This window comes from Vespa mandarinia, chromosome 2, assembly GCF_050613455.1.
Source record: "Vespa mandarinia isolate Hongniang chromosome 2, ASM5061345v1, whole genome shotgun sequence".
In the NCBI taxonomy this organism is placed as follows: domain Eukaryota; kingdom Metazoa; phylum Arthropoda; class Insecta; order Hymenoptera; family Vespidae; genus Vespa; species Vespa mandarinia.
This window is the reverse complement of record NC_140811.1, coordinates 11,170,255-11,189,347: the sequence shown is the minus strand read 5'-3', so window position 1 is coordinate 11,189,347 and position 19,093 is coordinate 11,170,255. Positions and strand designations below refer to the sequence as shown.

Below are 19,093 nucleotides of genomic sequence, written 5' to 3'. Positions count from 1 at the left end.
GACCTCCATTCTTCAGGATCGTGCCCATTTGGATAAGAACCTTTTTATAAGTAACAGTGTTATAAAATTGTTTTATTTTGTTACGTTTTCAACAATACTTTTAACGTTATTAATATTTTTATTTTCACCAATTTATTTTTTATCATAAATTTTATTTGATTTTAAAGCCATATATTATCGCTGCCCTACTTATTTTTTAACGATTTATCAACATGTGTTTAATTTCATCAATGAATTTTATCTATTGCCATATAATAGATTATGTCTAACTTCCTTGATATATCTAAAGAAGAATTTATCAATAATTTACTTATGCTGTTATATAAAATCATATAAAATTCGTTTAACTTAATAGATATGTACAGAAAAAGTTCGTCAATGACTTTATAGGTATGTACAGAAAAAGTTCGTCAATGGCTTAATAAGTATTTTTTGAAAAAATTTGTCATCGACTTACTAGGTATTTACAGGAAAAATTCATAAATGACTGTTCGTTTATATCCAAAATTGAAATTCGTTAATAATTTAATTAGTGTCTACAATTAAAATTTGCAAATAATTTAGTAGGTATCTAAAAATTCGTCAACGAGATAGAAAATATCTACGGGAAAAATTTATCAATGACTTAGCAAATATCTATACAGGAACTTATCAATATAATAATCATAATTAATGAATATAATAATATAACAACCTACTTATTATTAATTTTAAAATTTATATTTAATTTTTAAATTTATCGTTTAATTAAAAATAGTGCCTTTAAATAAACCTAACCTCTAATTAAATATTTTTTAAAACAAACCTATATAATTGACAGTAATTTGATTGAAGAAAAATAATACAAGATAATCTTATACTCTGAATAATTATATTATTGATTTGCATTTGATGTTACGTACAGTAAAATGTAAACAGAAATATTATCATACATTATTTTAAAAACAGTTATTATTAATTTTGAGATTTGAATAACAATCTGCTTAATCATACATAAGTAAATGTTTTTTAATCTTAATATTTCATAAACCAATCATTGTATTGTCAAGCTAAAAAGCAAATATTATATTATGTTTTTGTTCCAGCAAGCGATGCTTTGATTTGAGCTTGCTGGAACATTTGCTGCAATTTTTCAAGAGTTTCCCTGTGAACATCCTGCTTTTTATCCAAAGTAGTTATTAATTCTTCTGTACGCTTCCTAAAAAAGTAATTTACTTTATGTTAAATATTCTTATTATAAATAAACTTTATTCAATCATTGACTTACAATTCAGATGATATGTAGTCCATACGTTTAGCAACATTTTGTTTAGCTTCCTCTAAATGTTGTTTTATAAGACATGGTCCGATTAATTTGAAAACTTCATCTTCAGACTTCAAAAGATCTAATTCCTTTTTAACGGCAATGTTTTCATTCAGCTGCCCATCGAGTATTTGTCTTGTACGAAGTGCTTTGTTATAATCTGGTAGAAAGAAAATCTATTTATAATAAATTCATGAAATAATTGTTTAGATATTACTTTGATTGCACTCATCTTAAAAATATATAAGAAAATTATTTATTTTTCTTACCTTTTTGAACTTGATTAAATTTCTTTTTTTCAGTTTGAAGTTTCTTATGAATTTCTTCTACCATTTTCACTGAAAATATTTTAGTAAATGAATATTAAATATGTTAAGAATATGATTACGTTAATAATCACTATTATAACATTGATTTTTTAACTTCAATATTATAATAATAAGAATATACAATTGCAATTAAAATCATCATTTTTGCAATAATAATTTTACAAGTCAATATGAACTTCTGCAATATATTAAAATGTAAACGTTATTACGCATAAAGACATTTATATAATATATTTAAAAAATATATTAATGACAATAAAAATTAAACTGACACTGTTTTGAGATTTCATTCATTAATATGATATTTACAAAATATATGCATGTTACTTAAAGTAGAATGATCTTACCAAAATTAGTAAAACTGTGTAAATTATACGCTATACCTTTTCTTAAATAAGAATTCTATCGTTTTGCACTACGAAAGCGCCACCTTCATTCAACAACCACATATACAAACATGTGTACTAAGCTTAAACAGGTTAACCACCAACATATGAGTTTACATAATATCTCCTATAATTTTTCTTAATCATAATTCTTTTTTTATTTTGATGATCAAAAATATATTTAAAAGATTAAAAGTAGCCGTTACCGATCTTTGAAGAAATATTACTTTTTTGGAAAAAATCGTATCTACATTAAATAATTCTCATACGAAAGGAAAGATTTAGAAAGATTTAGATTTTAGAAAAATTTAGAAAGATCTTTTACTAGAATTTATGGATAATATACCTTTACGCATGTAAATTCATACACATTTATATAAACTCGTACGTATACGCATCAATGTACATCAATTTTATAGTCTAAGATTCTATATAGTTCCGTAGATTGACTTAAAATTTATACCAAAAATGAAATTACATGCTACAAAAGATCAACAAGTAATTTCTGTCCAATTTAACTTCTTGTTGAAAAATAGCGAACATTTCAAAAATCATAAAATTTCTAAAGAAAAGATAAGCAATAGAACAACATTAAAATAAATGCGTTATGCAGGAATATTTGAAATAGTGTTAATTATTTTAATATGAACTACATATTTATTTTGTATCCCACACAAACATGCATTAGCATTTACTTCGTTAGCATTATTTAACATATAACGCATTTCTTCAAATAAGTACAAGTGGGAATACGATCATATATGAATATTACGTTTGTACTTAAATACACATTATATGTGGCTACAAAAAAGAATTTATATGAAAGAATGTGGGATCCGCACGTATCAATTAATCTGGCTGCTATGGCTAAATATACAAGACAAAATATCTTTTTATCTTTATTGTTGACATTCTTACATCAAAGTCAAAGGAATGAATAAAATAAATGAATAAAAACAAAAAAATAACAAAGAAAAGAAAATTTAAATATAATTAAGAAAAAATAGTGGCGGTAGTAAATATTACAATGTTCCTATTGCTGAATCAAATGAACCAATCCGCTATCGCGGATGTCATTAAATAATTTGTCCATAAGAGAATTAAAATATCCTAGATGACGCTACAGGAAGATGCGAACAATGCTTTCTTAAAAGTCGCTATGGTAAATGGCAGTATTAATATGGTTGTTCCAGAGAGTGTAGTGTGTGAGAAGATATTGCTGCATTAGATTGTTTTGAACTATCTTTACTAATATAAGATGTGTCACATTTGTAGAGGACGATTTTATGTAATATGAACAACTAAATCGAAGTGATTCTTTAATATAAACGTCGCTGCCATGGAAACTCCTATAAATATAACCAATAACACGATGATGAGCATCCAGAAGAAAGGTAATCATTTCTTATTATACGTCTCTCACAACGTGTTACCTGTTTGTTTGAACATTTCGTGTTTATTTGTAAATTCTGTTTGTTTTAAGAACCTTTATAATATAAAATCGTGCAGATTTCTTGAGTGAATCGTAATATGCATTTATCATTTGTTATTATTTCTATAGTTTTTGTATTTTTTCTTAATTGACTTCAAGATTCTCACTCCAAGGGGATTAAATAGATATCTAAAAATTTAATTATTTTTCGATTGTATTTTATAACTAGCAAACTGTAACAGATAGAAAAGAAAGATTTTAGGCACAAGTTACTTTTTTTAATCATTTAGTAAAAAATGTATATATTGGTTATACAATTAAAATTCATTTTTTTCACATGAAATCTTTATTGATAGTTTAAATAACTATGAAACAGCATAATACTTTTTTAAATACATATACAAACAAATTGTATTTCAAATACAAATACAAATACAAACTTTATTGTATTCCTCAATTATTGAAAAACGTCTGAATTCTATTTTATTATATGTATACTACATGACAAGCAATGTTCTTTTAACATTTATTATGTAATAGCATGAAATATATATTTAAAAAGTAACAATTTATACAGGATAATCCATTATACATGGTACAAGTCAAGTCAGGGAGATTCTATGGCTCAAAATAACATAAAAATCAAGAATAACAAGAATGCATTTGAAAATTAGTTGAGTATACAATTTTTTAATCATTTGATATTGTTTAATTGCTGTTTTAATCTATATGCATGAAATAATATTATTTAATTATAGTCTCTTATTTATAATCAACTTTCATTGCCAAAGTATTATCATGTATTTGCTTATGCATAGTATGAAAGTAATGAAATTAATGAAAAGCCAAATAAGTATGAAAATCGAATACATTTAACTTTTTCATAATAAGATTTTATACATCCACCTCATTGTTCCATATATGTAAATCATGTTATCATACGATTAGCATGATGTAACAAATTTCTATATTTTAAACATTTTTTTGAGAAGTTTTATAACCATGAAGAATAATTCATAATATTCACATTACATATGTGTTTTTAAAGTTATGTAAATACTTTAATTGTTTATTAAACTTTTACATTATTTCTTACTTTACTATTTTTTACTTCATAAGAAAAGTTCTAATAAAGATAGATTATATCTGACAGTTCTTTCCTTTTCTTTTATTTCCATTTAATATATTAACTTATTGTGTAATAAGAGACAAAAGTATATAATATAAAATACCTTACTTTTCTAAATGTTAAAAAAATACTACTTGTCATGGAGCAAACATACAATACAATGACAATTTTTGATTGTCAAGGAACAATTCATTAATACAACAAAACTTGTATTTGTACTTTGAAAAAGTATTATGCTGTTCCATAGTTAGTTAAACTATAGACCAATATTTTACGTAAAAAAATGAATTTTAGAAGAAATTATTAATATTTTTGTTTATAACTTTTTTCTAATTATATAAACAATTAATAAATTTTTTATCAAATGATAGTCCTAATTAAAATAAGTAACTTATATTTAAAAACTTTCTTTTCTATCTTTTACAATTTGCTAGCTACAAAATAAAATCAAAAAATAGCTGTATTTTCAGATGTCAATTCTACTCTTTTGGTGTGAATTTGAGCAGAAAAAAAATCATGTAATACATACCTACATATCCTCTATATACTCTCAGTTTCATAATTTTTTGAATTTCCAGATTGAAAACTTTCCTTAAATTACTTAATATAAACTTATTGATTTATCAGTATTATATTAAACTATATTGCTTGCAAATATGTTCCAAATAAATATTTTTAAGTTATATGGAATATTTTATATTGTTAATTAATTAACACTTGCATTGTAACGAATATACATATACAAGGAATACTGTGGTTAACAAAGGAAAAATATTGTCAAGAAATATAAACAATCTTTAACAACAGATTTATTTCTATAGCTTTTTGAATTTACAAAAATGTATAATTATATACAAGAATAGTAATCCTTCTCTTCTTTAAAAGAGCTTATGACATAATATACATGAATTATATTTTTTATATGAAAGAAGTCTATATATTCATTTCATTGCTGATTACCAGTATTAATTCTCTGAGAACTGGTTCTAAAAGTGATAATAATGCATTATGATTGTATGTGTTTATGCGTGTGTATATATATAAAATAGTTTTATGCGTATTTCTTATTTATGTCTCTATATCTTTTAACACTTAGAATTTCGAGCATATTTTGAATGTAATCCTTATAAGACCAAAATATTTATAAAGCCGCTCACCAGAGATGCGTCTATTTTTGTTTTCATTTATTATCTGCAACTATAAAAACTACATAAGAATTTGCCTCAGTTATTGCTTTTATAATCATCAAGAATAATGTTTTATTAAACATGTTCATTGATGATTAGTAAAATATTATATGTTGACTGCCTGTCATAAACCACATGACTAAATAACAATATAGTACTAGTTTCAGTTTTATAAATTTTTCAATTTTATATTACATCAATTTTTTTCCTTTTGATAAAATATTAAAAAAACGAAATGTAATTTCGAGTAATACAGGTAACAGGAATACCGAGATGTCTGGAAAAAAATAGTAGTAATAGTGAAGTAATGAAGAGAATGCAAATAAATAAAATTACATCAGATTACATAATTATATAAGCATATCATTTACATTTTTCTAAACACTTTTAACAATTTGTTTAATTCAGGAAAGATTAAATAAACAAGTAAATATTATTTTTTTATAAACATCAGTATTATTAAATGTTATATAAGATTTTATGGACAACAAGTTCAAAAAATCTATTAATGTTACTTTGATTTTATTCTTATACATTTATTGTATATTTTCATAGAAAAGAATATAAAAATGATGAAGTTAAAAAATTTGTATATAAATTAATTTCTTATTGAACAAAATATATTTTATAGAATTATGATAGACATTTTTCTTAATGATTTGTCTTAATAACATTTTTAAAAATAATTATCTTAATTTTGTCAGACTTACTAGTAATATACATATATATGGAATTAAAAGCATCAAGAAAAGGAAGATCAGAATTAAACTTATACTAAACTTATTTTTTATCTGTTTATTTTGGTATATATTTTAGATAATCATAAGGAAATATTTTCTTTACGATTAATTTATCATATAAATGGTATTTAATTGATATTTTTTGCAGACATTCTATGGAACACTTTTTAGATACTTTTATATATATATATATAAAAATTTGTATCATTATCGCCATAATATCTATCTTAAATTCAATAATAACATAAGAACTTTTTACAGATTTTGTTATCCTGTAAATAATTTTGTATCCTAATGAGAGTTGAATGTTACAAAAAAATTATTAAAAATATTCCCTTACATCCATAATCAAACCTTATGTATGTGTATTACTTATTTATATACCATCTATACAGAAAAATAAATAATAGCATGATAATGAAAAAATTAAATTATTGCTACTACAGTTATTTCCTTTGAACCACTGCCTAAGTTTTTGCATTAACTGAATGGCATATTACTTAAAGTGTCAAAATTTCAATCAAATGTTGCAGAATTTCCTTTATAATATAATTTTAATACAAGAATTTGTGAAGTACTTGTACAATTTTGTAGTAATAAAAGCATATATATAAAGAGAACAAACAAGATATAAAAACCATTTCAAGTTAATGGAATATAAGAAAGGTAATCAATTTCATAATCAGATTTAATTTTATAATAGGATATAAATGAATATTCCTCAATAAAAATATAATTGAAATAAAAACAAGTCATAAAAAGCCATTATTTCATACATATGTATAATACAAAATAATACTACTAATAATTTTATATTTGTGTAAAGATGTAGTTATGATCTATAACATTATTTATTGCGTTTTTCTGCATTGTGATTTAAATAAAACATATTAATAATGGTTATTTTCTTTCTTTTCAGGACGCTACATATACTTAAAAATATAAAAAAATTTTATAATAATGAATATTTCTGATAAAATATAATGATAGCAGATTTTTAGAATTAAAGAAAAATAACGTTGTAAATGATTAACTAACTGATAGGAAAAAAGCATTTCTCTAGAGAATGAAATATATGAAAGAGATGAAAGTAACAAGAAAATCTATAATTTAAAACTAGAGTCTTCAAGTAAAAAAGTATAAAAATAAATTTTCAATTTAACTCCAAAGACAAGATAAAAGTGAAGTAAAATGAACATAGTGATTAGGACACATTGAATAATATAGATGTAAAATTTGATTATGTAGAAGAATGAAATCTGTTTCAACAAGAACAAATTCTTATTTTGGAAAGGCTAATAAATCACTATTGAATTAGAGAATAGTAGTAGAAGTAAAAAAATAATCTAAAAGATGTATAATTTTAAAATCATCAGTGAATAAAATACTCAAATATAAAAATAAACAAGATCTTTGTAACACTTAACCGTCCGGCGACACATCAATATGTTTTTCAACATTCATGTAAATAAAAACAATATAAACTTAATTATTTAAAAATAATATCTTTTATGAGAAATACATTAATTTTCTTAGAAAAAGTACGGCTTTTAAAATACAGATAATTTTGCCGACCGTACACTTATTTTGTTCTGAAAGAGTCGGACGGTTAAATTTTAATAATAATAAAGATTTAGAACAAATTGTTATCACTGATTACACTGTATAGCAGTCTACAAATGCATCCACATTCACGTGAATGTTATGATTCAATAAATATAATACAAAAAATACAAAAAACATTTAACATATGTATATAAATATTTGTTTTAATTTGTTTAACACATTGACTGTTACAAAAAATTTTGGGAAAATTCCAATAGACCGCACCTGTTATGAACAAAACAAACTATCGAAATAGTACAAAATCATATTCAAACACAATAAAGATGCAAAGCTCAGTCTACATTTAGTCGATGAATTGTCCCAAGTATACAAAGTGTATTAAATGCTATAATTTTTGAAATTAGTTTGTCTAGTTGTTATAATGTCGAAAATAAGAAAAGTTCAGATTGTTAGTGAATCAGACTGCAGTAAAGAAAAAACTTGTTACAATGTTTACAAAAACTTATGAAAATGATAAAAAATTGAGTTTTTCAAGAAAAGGTATATTACATAATATTACATTATTAGATTCTGATTTGGATGTTGATAACAGACATAATAGTGATAGTCAATTATGTTCAGATGTGGATATTTTAATACTTTAATAAACAAATTTTACCATAAATTTTATAATAAATTTTACAAGAATTGTTTATTAAAGAAGAAATTGAAATTGATAGTATCGACAAGAATGTAATTAAGAATGGCGAATTTAGTAAAAGAATTTAGTGAACAGAAAAACTCACTTTTTCTTTCTAGAATAGCTGGCTCATTCAAGGAAGTACTAAATACTATTAGTCCATGGACTGGTAAAAAGCAAAACAAACATGCAAAGGAAAATAATTTATTGCCTGACCTAATCAACTTCAATTGTGTTTGCCATGTTTCACAACTGTACGTTCAAAATAATTTTTTAAATTGAACTATTTATAGTCAATAATATTTTATTAGTCTTATTAGATCCTGTTGACTATCCTTCAAAATACCTACTTAAGATCATTAGCGATCAGGCAATATAACCGTCACCCAAATCGGATGACATGGCAGTCAACACGCGTTAATATAAATTTAAGTTATTAATATTAATTAATTAAATATATACAACTTTTTAACACTACTTCAATATCAAATATCAATGTCTGATCTTAAACCTGTAATTTTTTATTAGATAATATATCTGTACAAACATTATAGCTTCTGACATAATATAAGAATAACTTCTATTTATATTATCAAATAGCTTAATATGAAAATAGCATATTGTAAACACATATATATTCTTTTTCATTTTATTGAATGTTATCTTTTTTCAGGAAAAAAGAATTGAAACTTACCATTCCTATTCTATATCCAAAAAAATGTAATTTACCAATCTCCACACACGCACACAGAGACACACATGTATTTTCATTATTTAATTATTATGTAACTTGAACAAATAAATCTAATAGTTCTAGTTACGTAAAAAGATAATAATAATAATATTAATAATAATAATAATAATAACAATAATAATAATAATAATAAGCTACACTCTCATATGAAAAAATAGCCTAAGTCTCGAACTACCAATGTTCCATAAGGTGATGAAATGAAATGTAATAATCTATTTCTTTTGAATATTTTAAAATAGTTTATGGTTTTATTATAAATTAGTATTATATTACCTTATTCTGCAATAGTAAAACGAAGATATTATATTTTAAGTATTATTATCGGCTATAAACTTACAATGATTAAATTTGATGTTATACAAAAAATACTTATATTTAATGCATTTCAATCAATTACATATATGAATATAAAACACAAGCTATTGATAATATAATTAATATAAAACAAATAATATAAAGTCAATGTATCTTCTCATATTTGCTTTGTAAAAATCTAATAGAAATAGTTTTTTTTTTTTTCCAGAATAGTTCTCAATAATTTCATTTTGGAACTATGTGCTATGAATTACATACTATCTATATACATCAAATCATTGTGTCTTCTTACTTCATATTTATACCAAAAAACATGTTATGGCAGATGAAAAATTAACCCATAGTGAGACAATAAAAAATTTGTTTTTGCAGATTTCTTGCTTTTCTGTTGTAATAAAAAAACTTGTACACATTATGCTATATAAAGTATGAAATATTTTAAATACTATTGATAAAATACATATCTTAACTTTTTAAATTGATTTCATCATACTGAAAAATTGATCAACAAAAATACATTAAACAATTTTTAATTAGACCAAGATATAGCTTTTGTTCACAAAAATTACAAATATTACAGAAACTACCATGATTGATCAAAGATGTTAGAGAACTTTGTGAGTTTCCTAATCTATCTTGCTTACTTAATATATTTGTATCTTCCTTAATGTAAATATTTTTCACATCATTTTTATTTAATTTTTATTTAGAGTAATATCTAAATCTAAATAGTCTTTGCATTTTTGGTAAAATAGCAGAGGAACGTGATGACGTTTGTCAGCACTCAAACAATTAATATTGTTATATTTGTATCTTCTCATTAAAAGAAATATTGTATGAAGATATTAAGTTTTTTTTCTCTATATTCTTTAAGATATTTAAAAATCAGTAAAATCTTTAAAACCTTAACTAACAAATTTTAAAGCTATTGATAAATGTAAAATGTTAAGCTGTCTTTTTGTTAATTTCAAAATTAAAATATCATGTTTTTATTAAAATCCCACTTCTATTTTGGATTTTTATACTTTTTAATATTTTTACTTTTTTTTTGTCAGTGAAATAATTATACTCATGTAATTCAAAAAAATTATTTATACTATCATCTCTATTTATATTTTGAGTTATTTAGTGTCTTGTATATTTTTTAACAGAATTCTGTAGTATTCTAAGTATTTTGCATTTATTTAGTTTTCTTTTTAATTGAAGAAATACATTCTTCATTATTTTTATAAAAATCAATCATCTCCGTTAACTTTACACATGGTACAAATTTGGATCTCTTTTTTATTTATCTTTTCTTTAATATGACTTTTCCTGGAATATCATTTGCATCACATATATATATATACATGAATATCTTTCAATAATTTATAAATATATTTATTATTATGTGTCCTCACTCTAATAATTTCCCAATTCTCTATTATAATTTTTATACATCAATAAAATATGTCTTTTTCTTGTCATGAAATAATACTTTTGTAAATGTGTTATTTAAATTAAAGACATTAAAACTGTACTTTGGAAACATATTATAATCAAAATCAAAAAAAAATAAATTATATAGTATCAATCTGTAATAATTTGAGAAAAAACTAAAGATCTGGTAATATTTATATTTTACATACACTGTGCTATTTCCTAAAAATTAAAAGAATCACCAAAATAATGTTAAAAACAAAATCATAAGAAAAATAAAAAATGTACGTGTACATGTACACGTATGTTTGCACTATGTAATCAAAATTAAATTTAATTCTTTACAAACTATAATCAACGAAGTCTTCCACAATTGCAAAATCTCCATTTTGTCATATCAAAAGAATACATCGAGATATGAAGTTCTTAACGCGTTAAAAGTTCCTTATCAAAATAATAGAAGAAAATTTGTATGTGTAACAGTTACGTCATATCCAAAATTTTTCTTTGATCAAACATGTATAAAAGAACAAATTTCTATATACGTATGCAGTTTCGATGAAAGAATAACAAATTGTACATTCATATTGATAATACCTAGTGGTAGCAGCGTTGTGATGCGATGGTAGAAATAACAGTAATAATGGTTCATACGTTCCTCAAATTCCGTCATCTCCATCTCGTTCTTTGCCCGCACTTACGATACGGCGTTTTCTTTTAATGATTTATCCCATTCACTTTTCTGTACCATAGTCTATTCAATTGAGCAACGGGCAACCGAACGATAGATTTCCTAAGCGTAAGTTGCTTCAAAAAACGCGATGTTTCACGAAGTTAAATAGGATAATATAACGCCGGCGTGATCGTAACCAACTTCCAGTAATGGCGATATATATTTAAGATCCAAGTTCATGAAATTTTCATAAACCATCCTTCAACTTTAGTTTCATATTACATATCGAGTATATAAATTTTGTATTTAATAACCACTGCATGATATATGAAAAGTAACTACATATTTTTTACATTTTCGTAATTCAGCAAAGTGCTATTTGAATCTCCATGAAAGAACTATCGACAACTAGTTACGGTATTGAGTATTACAAATCAAAGAGGGAGTATAAATGCGCGCGCGCATTGAGCACGGACGTTACTCCAGCCTTTTGGTCGTGATTACCGCTAGCGGCCGATCACGTATGTGACATGGCGTCCGGGTAGGAAGAAAGTTGATTGTTAAATAAGCGTTAATGTTGTTTTTATGACACTGACCGACCGAAAAGGGAACATCCGAGGCCGCGAATTTCCCACAGACACCGGCATTGATGGTAATGCATGCGAGGAAACCACAAAGGATCAGCGATGGGTAGGGCACCACCGCGTCAAATACTCGATCCTGACACACAACCAACCTCTCTCTCTCTTTCTCGCTCTTACTACTCACCTCACCTCTCATCTCCGACGTCCGTCCGTCCGAACCACTCTATACCGCTCTCTCCGTGATACACACCACTATTCTCACTGATGCATTTCCCCGATGGAAGATCTTTGATTCTGTCCTGGAAATGACGCTATTTCGCGCCTTTATTCACCAACTATTGTCTATCGTTTCAGGTACTTCGAAAAGCACCAGGCCCATCCCTACCAGGTAAATATTCGTCTCTATTTTTCTCTTTCTTTCTTTCTCTCTCTCTTTAAGAGGAGAGGGGTACGAAAGGAGGTATTTTTTCGATGACACGACTGACACGCATCAATTTACCGCAATTATTTGTCCTCCGTTCCTGTGAGAGTCCGATTTTATACGATTATTGTTGCGCGTACTGTGTCACATAAAACGTACTCGTTTTATTTTTCCCTCCTTCAATCGTCTCATTTGTGCTAGTTTAACATTAGTAAGAATCTTATTCGAATTTTCTTTTTTTTATCTTGTCGATAATTCGGAATGATTTTTATTTCTTTTGTGAAAAAAAATGTACGAAAGCAGAAAATCTTTCTATCGAATCGTAACGTAACATGTTTTCTGCATCGCGTCATTCAATAAACATTTCTTGGAATATACTTTATGGATATTCTATAAACGCTTGTTTTAATTTTATGGTTAAAGTGTTGTACATGATTCTTCATTATTGATTCTTTTTTTCGATTATAACTTGTTTATATAGTATTTAAATTACGATTCCAGAACATTATTTATCGCGAAATCATTGTTACCATGTTTTTTAATCATCTTTGACCCTTTAATATTTCTATTTTTACTTTCCTTTTAAATATTATTTGTAATATTTTATTTAATGAAATATTGTTTGCATAGATCAATGATATAACTCGTTCTACAAAAATAAATTTTATGAGAAATATAAACAATTTACATTAATCTTTTTGTGGAAGCTTTATTTCCTTTTCAGCAAATCAGATTTTCTTAGACTGTTATTTTATTTCTATTTTCTTTTTCTGTTTCTTGTTTTTATATTATTTCAGAGAATGAGTTTTATTCATATAAAATTTGATTAATCAGTTATTATAAAAGTATTTTGTACTCACTAGAAGTTCATTTTTATCTAATGATCAATTTTCTCTGTTTTTATGAAGTAAGTAATGCAAGGCAAAAGATTCTACAATAACTTGTAAACATAACCTTTCTTTTAGAAAAATCAATACTTGTAATATTTTTGAACTTTTTATTTAGAAAAGATATTGTGATATTTAAATATTATTATTATGCTTTATGCTTATAATCTTTACTAACTTATATTTGCAAAACATTTCTTTAATTACAAATTCTGACATAATGCTTTATCAATAAAATGCTTATATATCAAAGCTTTAGTTTAATCTTCGAATATAATTTGACTATTTTGTCTTTTTGTTGCTATTATCATAAAAAATTATAGCACTTATAATATAATTGATAATTTGTAATGTATACATAATTGCTGTTAACATTTATTTATAGAACGCAAAGTACAGCAGTTCTAAGGGTGGCTATTCTTCATCGACGACGTCGTCGGATAGTCGCTACGAAGGGCGTATGCGTGATTCCCCAAATGGCAATTCTTACAGTCCAGCAGGAGGCTTGGGATTGGGAATGGGAGCAGACAGAGACAGCCCCAGGAGTTATACCTCCAAGCCCCTGTATAAGAAGGAGAGAGAAAATAGAGACTATAAATTATCCTCCTCTAGGGACAAGTATTCCGGTAAACATATTTCTTTAAAATTTATTATATATATCATTTTGTGCTTAAGAAATTTTTACTCTATTTATAAAATATTAATTACAGAAATAATAATGCAAAATAATATTTTTAGATAAAGATTTATATGATGTAACATAATTTGATAAACATATTTATGTAACAACAATTTATATTAATATGTATTAACTTCAAGAATAGAGATCTTTTTTAAAAAGAAAAAATAGAATAGAAGATTATCATCGTTGTAGACTCTTTTATTTCAAAACATTCAATCATACTACTTCTTTCTTCAGTATAAAAACAGGGTTGTGTCTTAACATTTTCAGCTGTAAAATGCTTGCTTGCATATGTGTAGATTGTGCACGATCACCAAAAGACAAGAGAAGCCATGAGAGCAGGGATTCAGAACACAGGACCAACCACGATAGGAGTAGTGGAGAGGTAAGAGATCAGTTTAGATATTTAATATATATTCTATTTTTATAATAATCTCTAATTTATAATATTCTCATTATGCGTCTTTTCAATTAAATGATTTGTATTATATCACAGCATTGTTGTTAATCAATAAAATTGAAAAATGTAAATCTATAAAAATTGATTATACATATTTGTTATAGATCTTACATCCCATAAAATTATCATCAAATTCATCACGAGATTCTTCATCTCAGAGAAAACCAGCTCACAATTCTTGTCAGGTCAGTAACCAATGATAATTTTATTTAATACAAAGATATTTGTGTGTAGTAGCTATAAAATCTACTTTATATTATTATATATCACATATTTTTGCAGTTATATTTTTCTTGCATAATGCATTTATAATAGAAGTTACAATAAATAATTTAATAATGATATGTCAGTTAGATCGAGAAAATTTCATAAGAGTTCAAAATAAATAATAGGTGAACAGGTTCAAGATTACATGGACAAAAATAATTTCGTTAAAATTTTGGTATTCATACATATATTTGTAGTAGATTCAATTGTTTCCGGACATTTTAGAACAGTCTGTTTAGGATAAACGTGGTGATGAACGAGGTGCGATGGAACGAACAGCCAGGTTTGGTGATTGGTCAGAGCATATGAGTTCTTCAGGAAAGAAGTATTATTATAATTGCAAAACAGAAGTTTCTCAGTGGGAAAAACCACGTGAATGGACTATTCGTACAGATAATCGTCAACGCCAATCCAATGATTACTCCTCTAGGTCAAGTGAGTCTGTTTTTCATTTGTTAGTTAATTTCTATTTTCAAGAAACTACTTTTGTATAAGAAAAAGTTATAATATAAAAAATCATAAGTAATCTATTTTAAAAAGTGTTAAATATTGTAATAGATTTTAAAGATTATAATTTTATACATAATAATATGATTCCTCTTTGATATTTCATATACTAAATAAAATTAAACTTACATCGAAAAAATTGTTTTAGTTTGTCGCTCATAAATAAATAATAGTACTATAAATTAAATTGCTTAACAATAATGTCTGCATTGATTAAATAGACACAACTTTTATTTTATAGGTCATGATAAACATTCCAACTCGCGATCAAATAGCAGTAGCAGCTTGCGAGATGGTAAATCATCCCGGCAATCTGACAAGCGGGAATATTGGAGTTCATGTAGTGGAAGTGGCGGTAGCAATAGAGAAGAAGTTTCTACGCGTGATAGAGAGAGAGAAAAGGAACGAGAGAGAGAACGAGAAAGAGAGAGAGAAAGAGAACGGGAGAGAGAAAGGGAAAGGGAAAGAGAACGAGAAAGGGAAAGAGATTCTTGCAGGGAAGAAACAGGAGCAGAACGTCAAGCTCAAGATATGGATATTTCACCTGGTGATTCTACACCAACTTCTGAACCTTTAACATCCTGTGCTCACGATCCACTGCCGCAAGGTCCTGTTCTATTGGCCACTGGTATGTTTTTATTAAGTCTAAATTGAAATTATCAAATATAATAATGTAATTTATAGATACGATTTGGTTTCCATTCTTTTTATTATTTTGTTTTTTCTCTTGTTAGCATTACCTCGATTAACATCACATCCACCATCGACACCACAAACACCTGGAAAATTAAGTTCACCAACCCAACAACAAGGGAATAGTAATGCTCCAGGACCACCAGTTTCATTAGCAAGTTTACCAAGACTTCTTTCTCAAATTACAGGCAGCAAAGAACAACCTGACATTACACCGCAGAAAGCGTTACAGACAATTCAAACAGCTATCTTGCTATCTAGACAAGTAAGTTCTTATTTTAAGTAATATGTTAAATCACTCTTATCTACGATTAAGAATAATGAAATGTCATATATTCATTTGTACATTTTTAGCAATCAGCTAGTGGAGACCGAAATAACAGTGGCAATGATGTAATGGTCCCATTAAAAGTTGATACTAGTGGCAATACTACCAGTGAGGGACCACCTACTCCAACCCATTCAGAAACTCAGGATTGTATCGATGCTCGAAAATGTAAGTTTCAAAATTAATTTTTGCCCATCATAATAGTTGTAAGCATGGGTATTCTATTGATCGATATTAGTTTTGCTTGCACAACAAATGATGTACGCTAAATGAATTATTGCCTGGAAATCCTAATCTTATAGATTAAGAATTTGAGGTTCATACTTTGTCTATATCTCATATGCACAGCATATAATAATGTATATACAGTACAATAAGTAAGATAAGCTACTTAGAGTTTACTTCCTAAACAGCCATGCGCTCGTGCTGAAAATACTCCGAACTTCGATGGGAAAGAGTTAAAAATAAAGTTAAATATATAATAAAAAGTCACGTGCTTGTTTAGGACTTTATTATATTTTGTGGATTTAGCCAGTGTTACTTTTAATATTCTAATAAATGAACAATTATCTCTATTTGTATTACTGTTCATTTACAGTAACCAGTCCTGGTGGAACGAATTCTGGAGTGCAAGGTCTAAGCTCATTGCAAAGTCTTAGTACGTTAGGTTCTCTTGGAAATTTGAGTAATACTGGAGGTTTACAAGCATTGTCTAGAGTACAACCTCCTTTAACACCTTCTTTAACACCATCACTTGCTAATCATTATCGAGAAGATTTAACACAACATGTGCGTGCCTTTCCAGCCGATATTCTTGAGAAACAGGTAATTTATAAGAAATAATTTTTTTATACTATAATTGTAATTGACATTTGTAAATCCTACACGATTTGTATAGTTGATAAGAAGTATAGATAATAAGAATCACTTATTATTTTCTTTTAGGCACAAAAACTTAGTGAGGAAGCACATACAATGGGCAGTTTGCAGTGCACAAGAGTATCTGCAGAATTGAAAACAGCACGATCGATAGTGAGGCTGACAGAAATTCAGGCAACACTACAGGAACAAAGGTAAATATTTTGTACATATTGTTACAAAATATCATCTTCATTTTTTTCTTCTCTTTTCTTCATTTGTTTTGCATTTTTTCCGATAAAAATTCGTTTAAATATTCACACCTGAGCACAATTAAGTCAATCTTTCACACATTTCAGGATATTATTCCTCCGTCAACAAATTCAAACATTGGAGGAACTAAAATCCCAAAATTCCTTCATGTCTGATGATTCTTAGTGTAAGAAACTTTATAAAATAATTATAATTACAACCTATAATTAATTCATGCAAAAAATAAAACATAATTATTAATATTCTCATTAATATTGAATAATTAAAATTGTACCTAAATTATAATATCGTGATAGAAGTGATATAATAGCAAATGAATATGGGCTGCCTAGAGAGGTCAAGCTGTTTCTCTATCAGCTGACGAGTCTTATTAATTAATTAGTGAATCCACCTCTCTAGGAAGCACAAGAGGCCTATCCAACACACAGATGCAACACTGAGTAAATAGAAAGTGAATAAACTCTATCGGTTTAATGCAAACTACTAAATTGTATATCTGAATTGTCCACAGCATCTTGTATTACCTATGTTATAATACGTGTCAATGTTTCTCATATCCCACGATTATGCGACATTTTAACTAGTTGGAACATTTTTGTTGTAAATCTCGGAATAAAATTCGTGCCACAAGTTTTAATCCAGTTCTTTATCACCATTAACTCACCTAATTACCCACACATGTTTGTCTGGTGAATTAAGAAAGTAAAATTCAAGAAAAATTTGTGGACGCAATAATTTACTTATTTACAATGCTTTTTCTGTCATTTGGTATTTTACAGAGAATGTTATTGCTGTAGAAATACAAATATTAATGACATTAGCATTTTATATCATGCATAATTGATGGCCATTGCTGACTTTGAAGTAAGTTAAATATGTTTAAACATAAAACAATGAATACTATAGAATACTAGAATTTAATTGTGTGTATCTTAATAATGACGTGATCCCATAATTTATATTTGATGATTATGTAAACATGTAACATTGTATAGCTATATTGATAGATTTTAAACAATCATTATGATAAAATATATCATCAGTCACTTTGATGGTCTTCAATCTATGTATGAATCTATTTTTATCTTTTGTAATAAAAAAGAGACTTGTGTAGAATGCAAACTGTAATAACCAACAAATTAAACATATCGATGATGTATCTTATAATTTTAGATAATTTTTATTTCACATAGTCATTGTACATCTATGTAACAAAAAGGA

General features: G+C 26.3%; 2 protein-coding genes across 9 annotated transcripts; one reads left to right on the top strand and one right to left on the bottom strand.

The window, feature by feature from the left end:
- Positions 1-854: 854 nt before the first annotated feature.
- Pfdn6 (prefoldin 6) lies at positions 855-12,816 on the bottom strand. Of its 5 annotated transcripts, none has more exons than XM_035869325.2 (4): positions 12,681-12,816; positions 1,573-1,641; positions 1,268-1,463; positions 855-1,198 (listed from the first exon to the last, which is right to left on the bottom strand). In XM_035869325.2, exons 2-4 carry the CDS (start codon positions 1,634-1,636, stop codon positions 1,069-1,071), a joined length of 390 nt encoding a protein of 129 aa, XP_035725218.1. In that variant the 5' UTR covers positions 1,637-1,641; positions 12,681-12,816; the 3' UTR covers positions 855-1,068. The 5 variants fall into 5 exon arrangements, with proteins under 5 accessions (XP_035725218.1, XP_035725182.1, XP_035725210.1 ...); XM_035869289.2 differs by lacking the exon at positions 12,681-12,816 and adding an exon at positions 11,837-12,061; XM_035869317.2 differs by lacking the exon at positions 12,681-12,816 and adding an exon at positions 2,016-2,084.
- wcy (WW domain-containing adapter protein with coiled-coil wacky) lies at positions 3,188-19,088 on the top strand. 4 transcript variants are annotated; one of them, XM_035869150.2, is made up of 12 exons: positions 3,188-3,412; positions 12,851-12,884; positions 14,190-14,430; positions 14,786-14,871; positions 15,051-15,131; positions 15,453-15,648; positions 15,962-16,348; positions 16,455-16,678; positions 16,768-16,909; positions 17,340-17,566; positions 17,687-17,814; positions 17,959-19,088. In XM_035869150.2, the coding sequence occupies exons 3-12, from the start codon at positions 14,265-14,267 to the stop codon at positions 18,035-18,037; spliced, it is 1,716 nt and encodes a 571-aa protein (XP_035725043.1). In that variant the 5' UTR covers positions 3,188-3,412; positions 12,851-12,884; positions 14,190-14,264; the 3' UTR covers positions 18,038-19,088. The 4 variants fall into 4 exon arrangements, with proteins under 4 accessions (XP_035725043.1, XP_035725036.1, XP_035725052.1 ...); XM_035869143.2 differs by lacking the exon at positions 3,188-3,412 and adding an exon at positions 12,410-12,602 and having other exon boundaries at positions 17,959-19,087; XM_035869159.2 differs by lacking the exons at positions 3,188-3,412; positions 12,851-12,884 and adding an exon at positions 12,982-13,128.
- Positions 19,089-19,093: the final 5 nt, after the last annotated feature.

Bases quoted from the DNA above. Each gene is read 5' to 3' on its own strand.
- Pfdn6 (XM_035869289.2), bottom strand. From the start codon at position 11,918: ATGGAGATGACGGAATTTGAGGAACGTATGAACCATTATTACTGTTAT. The intron at 1,642-11,836 runs GTATTATCAATA...AAATATTTTCAG, and splicing joins CACAACGCTGCTACCACTAG to TGAAAATGGTAGAAGAAATT. The intron at 1,199-1,267 runs GTAAGTCAATGA...TTACTTTTTTAG, and splicing joins GACTACATATCATCTGAATT to GAAGCGTACAGAAGAATTAA.
- wcy (XM_035869143.2), top strand. From the start codon at position 12,562: ATGGTAATGCATGCGAGGAAACCACAAAGGATCAGCGATGG. The intron at 15,649-15,961 runs GTGAGTCTGTTT...TTTATTTTATAG, and splicing joins TGATTACTCCTCTAGGTCAA to GTCATGATAAACATTCCAAC. The intron at 16,349-16,454 runs GTATGTTTTTAT...TTCTCTTGTTAG, and splicing joins TCCTGTTCTATTGGCCACTG to CATTACCTCGATTAACATCA.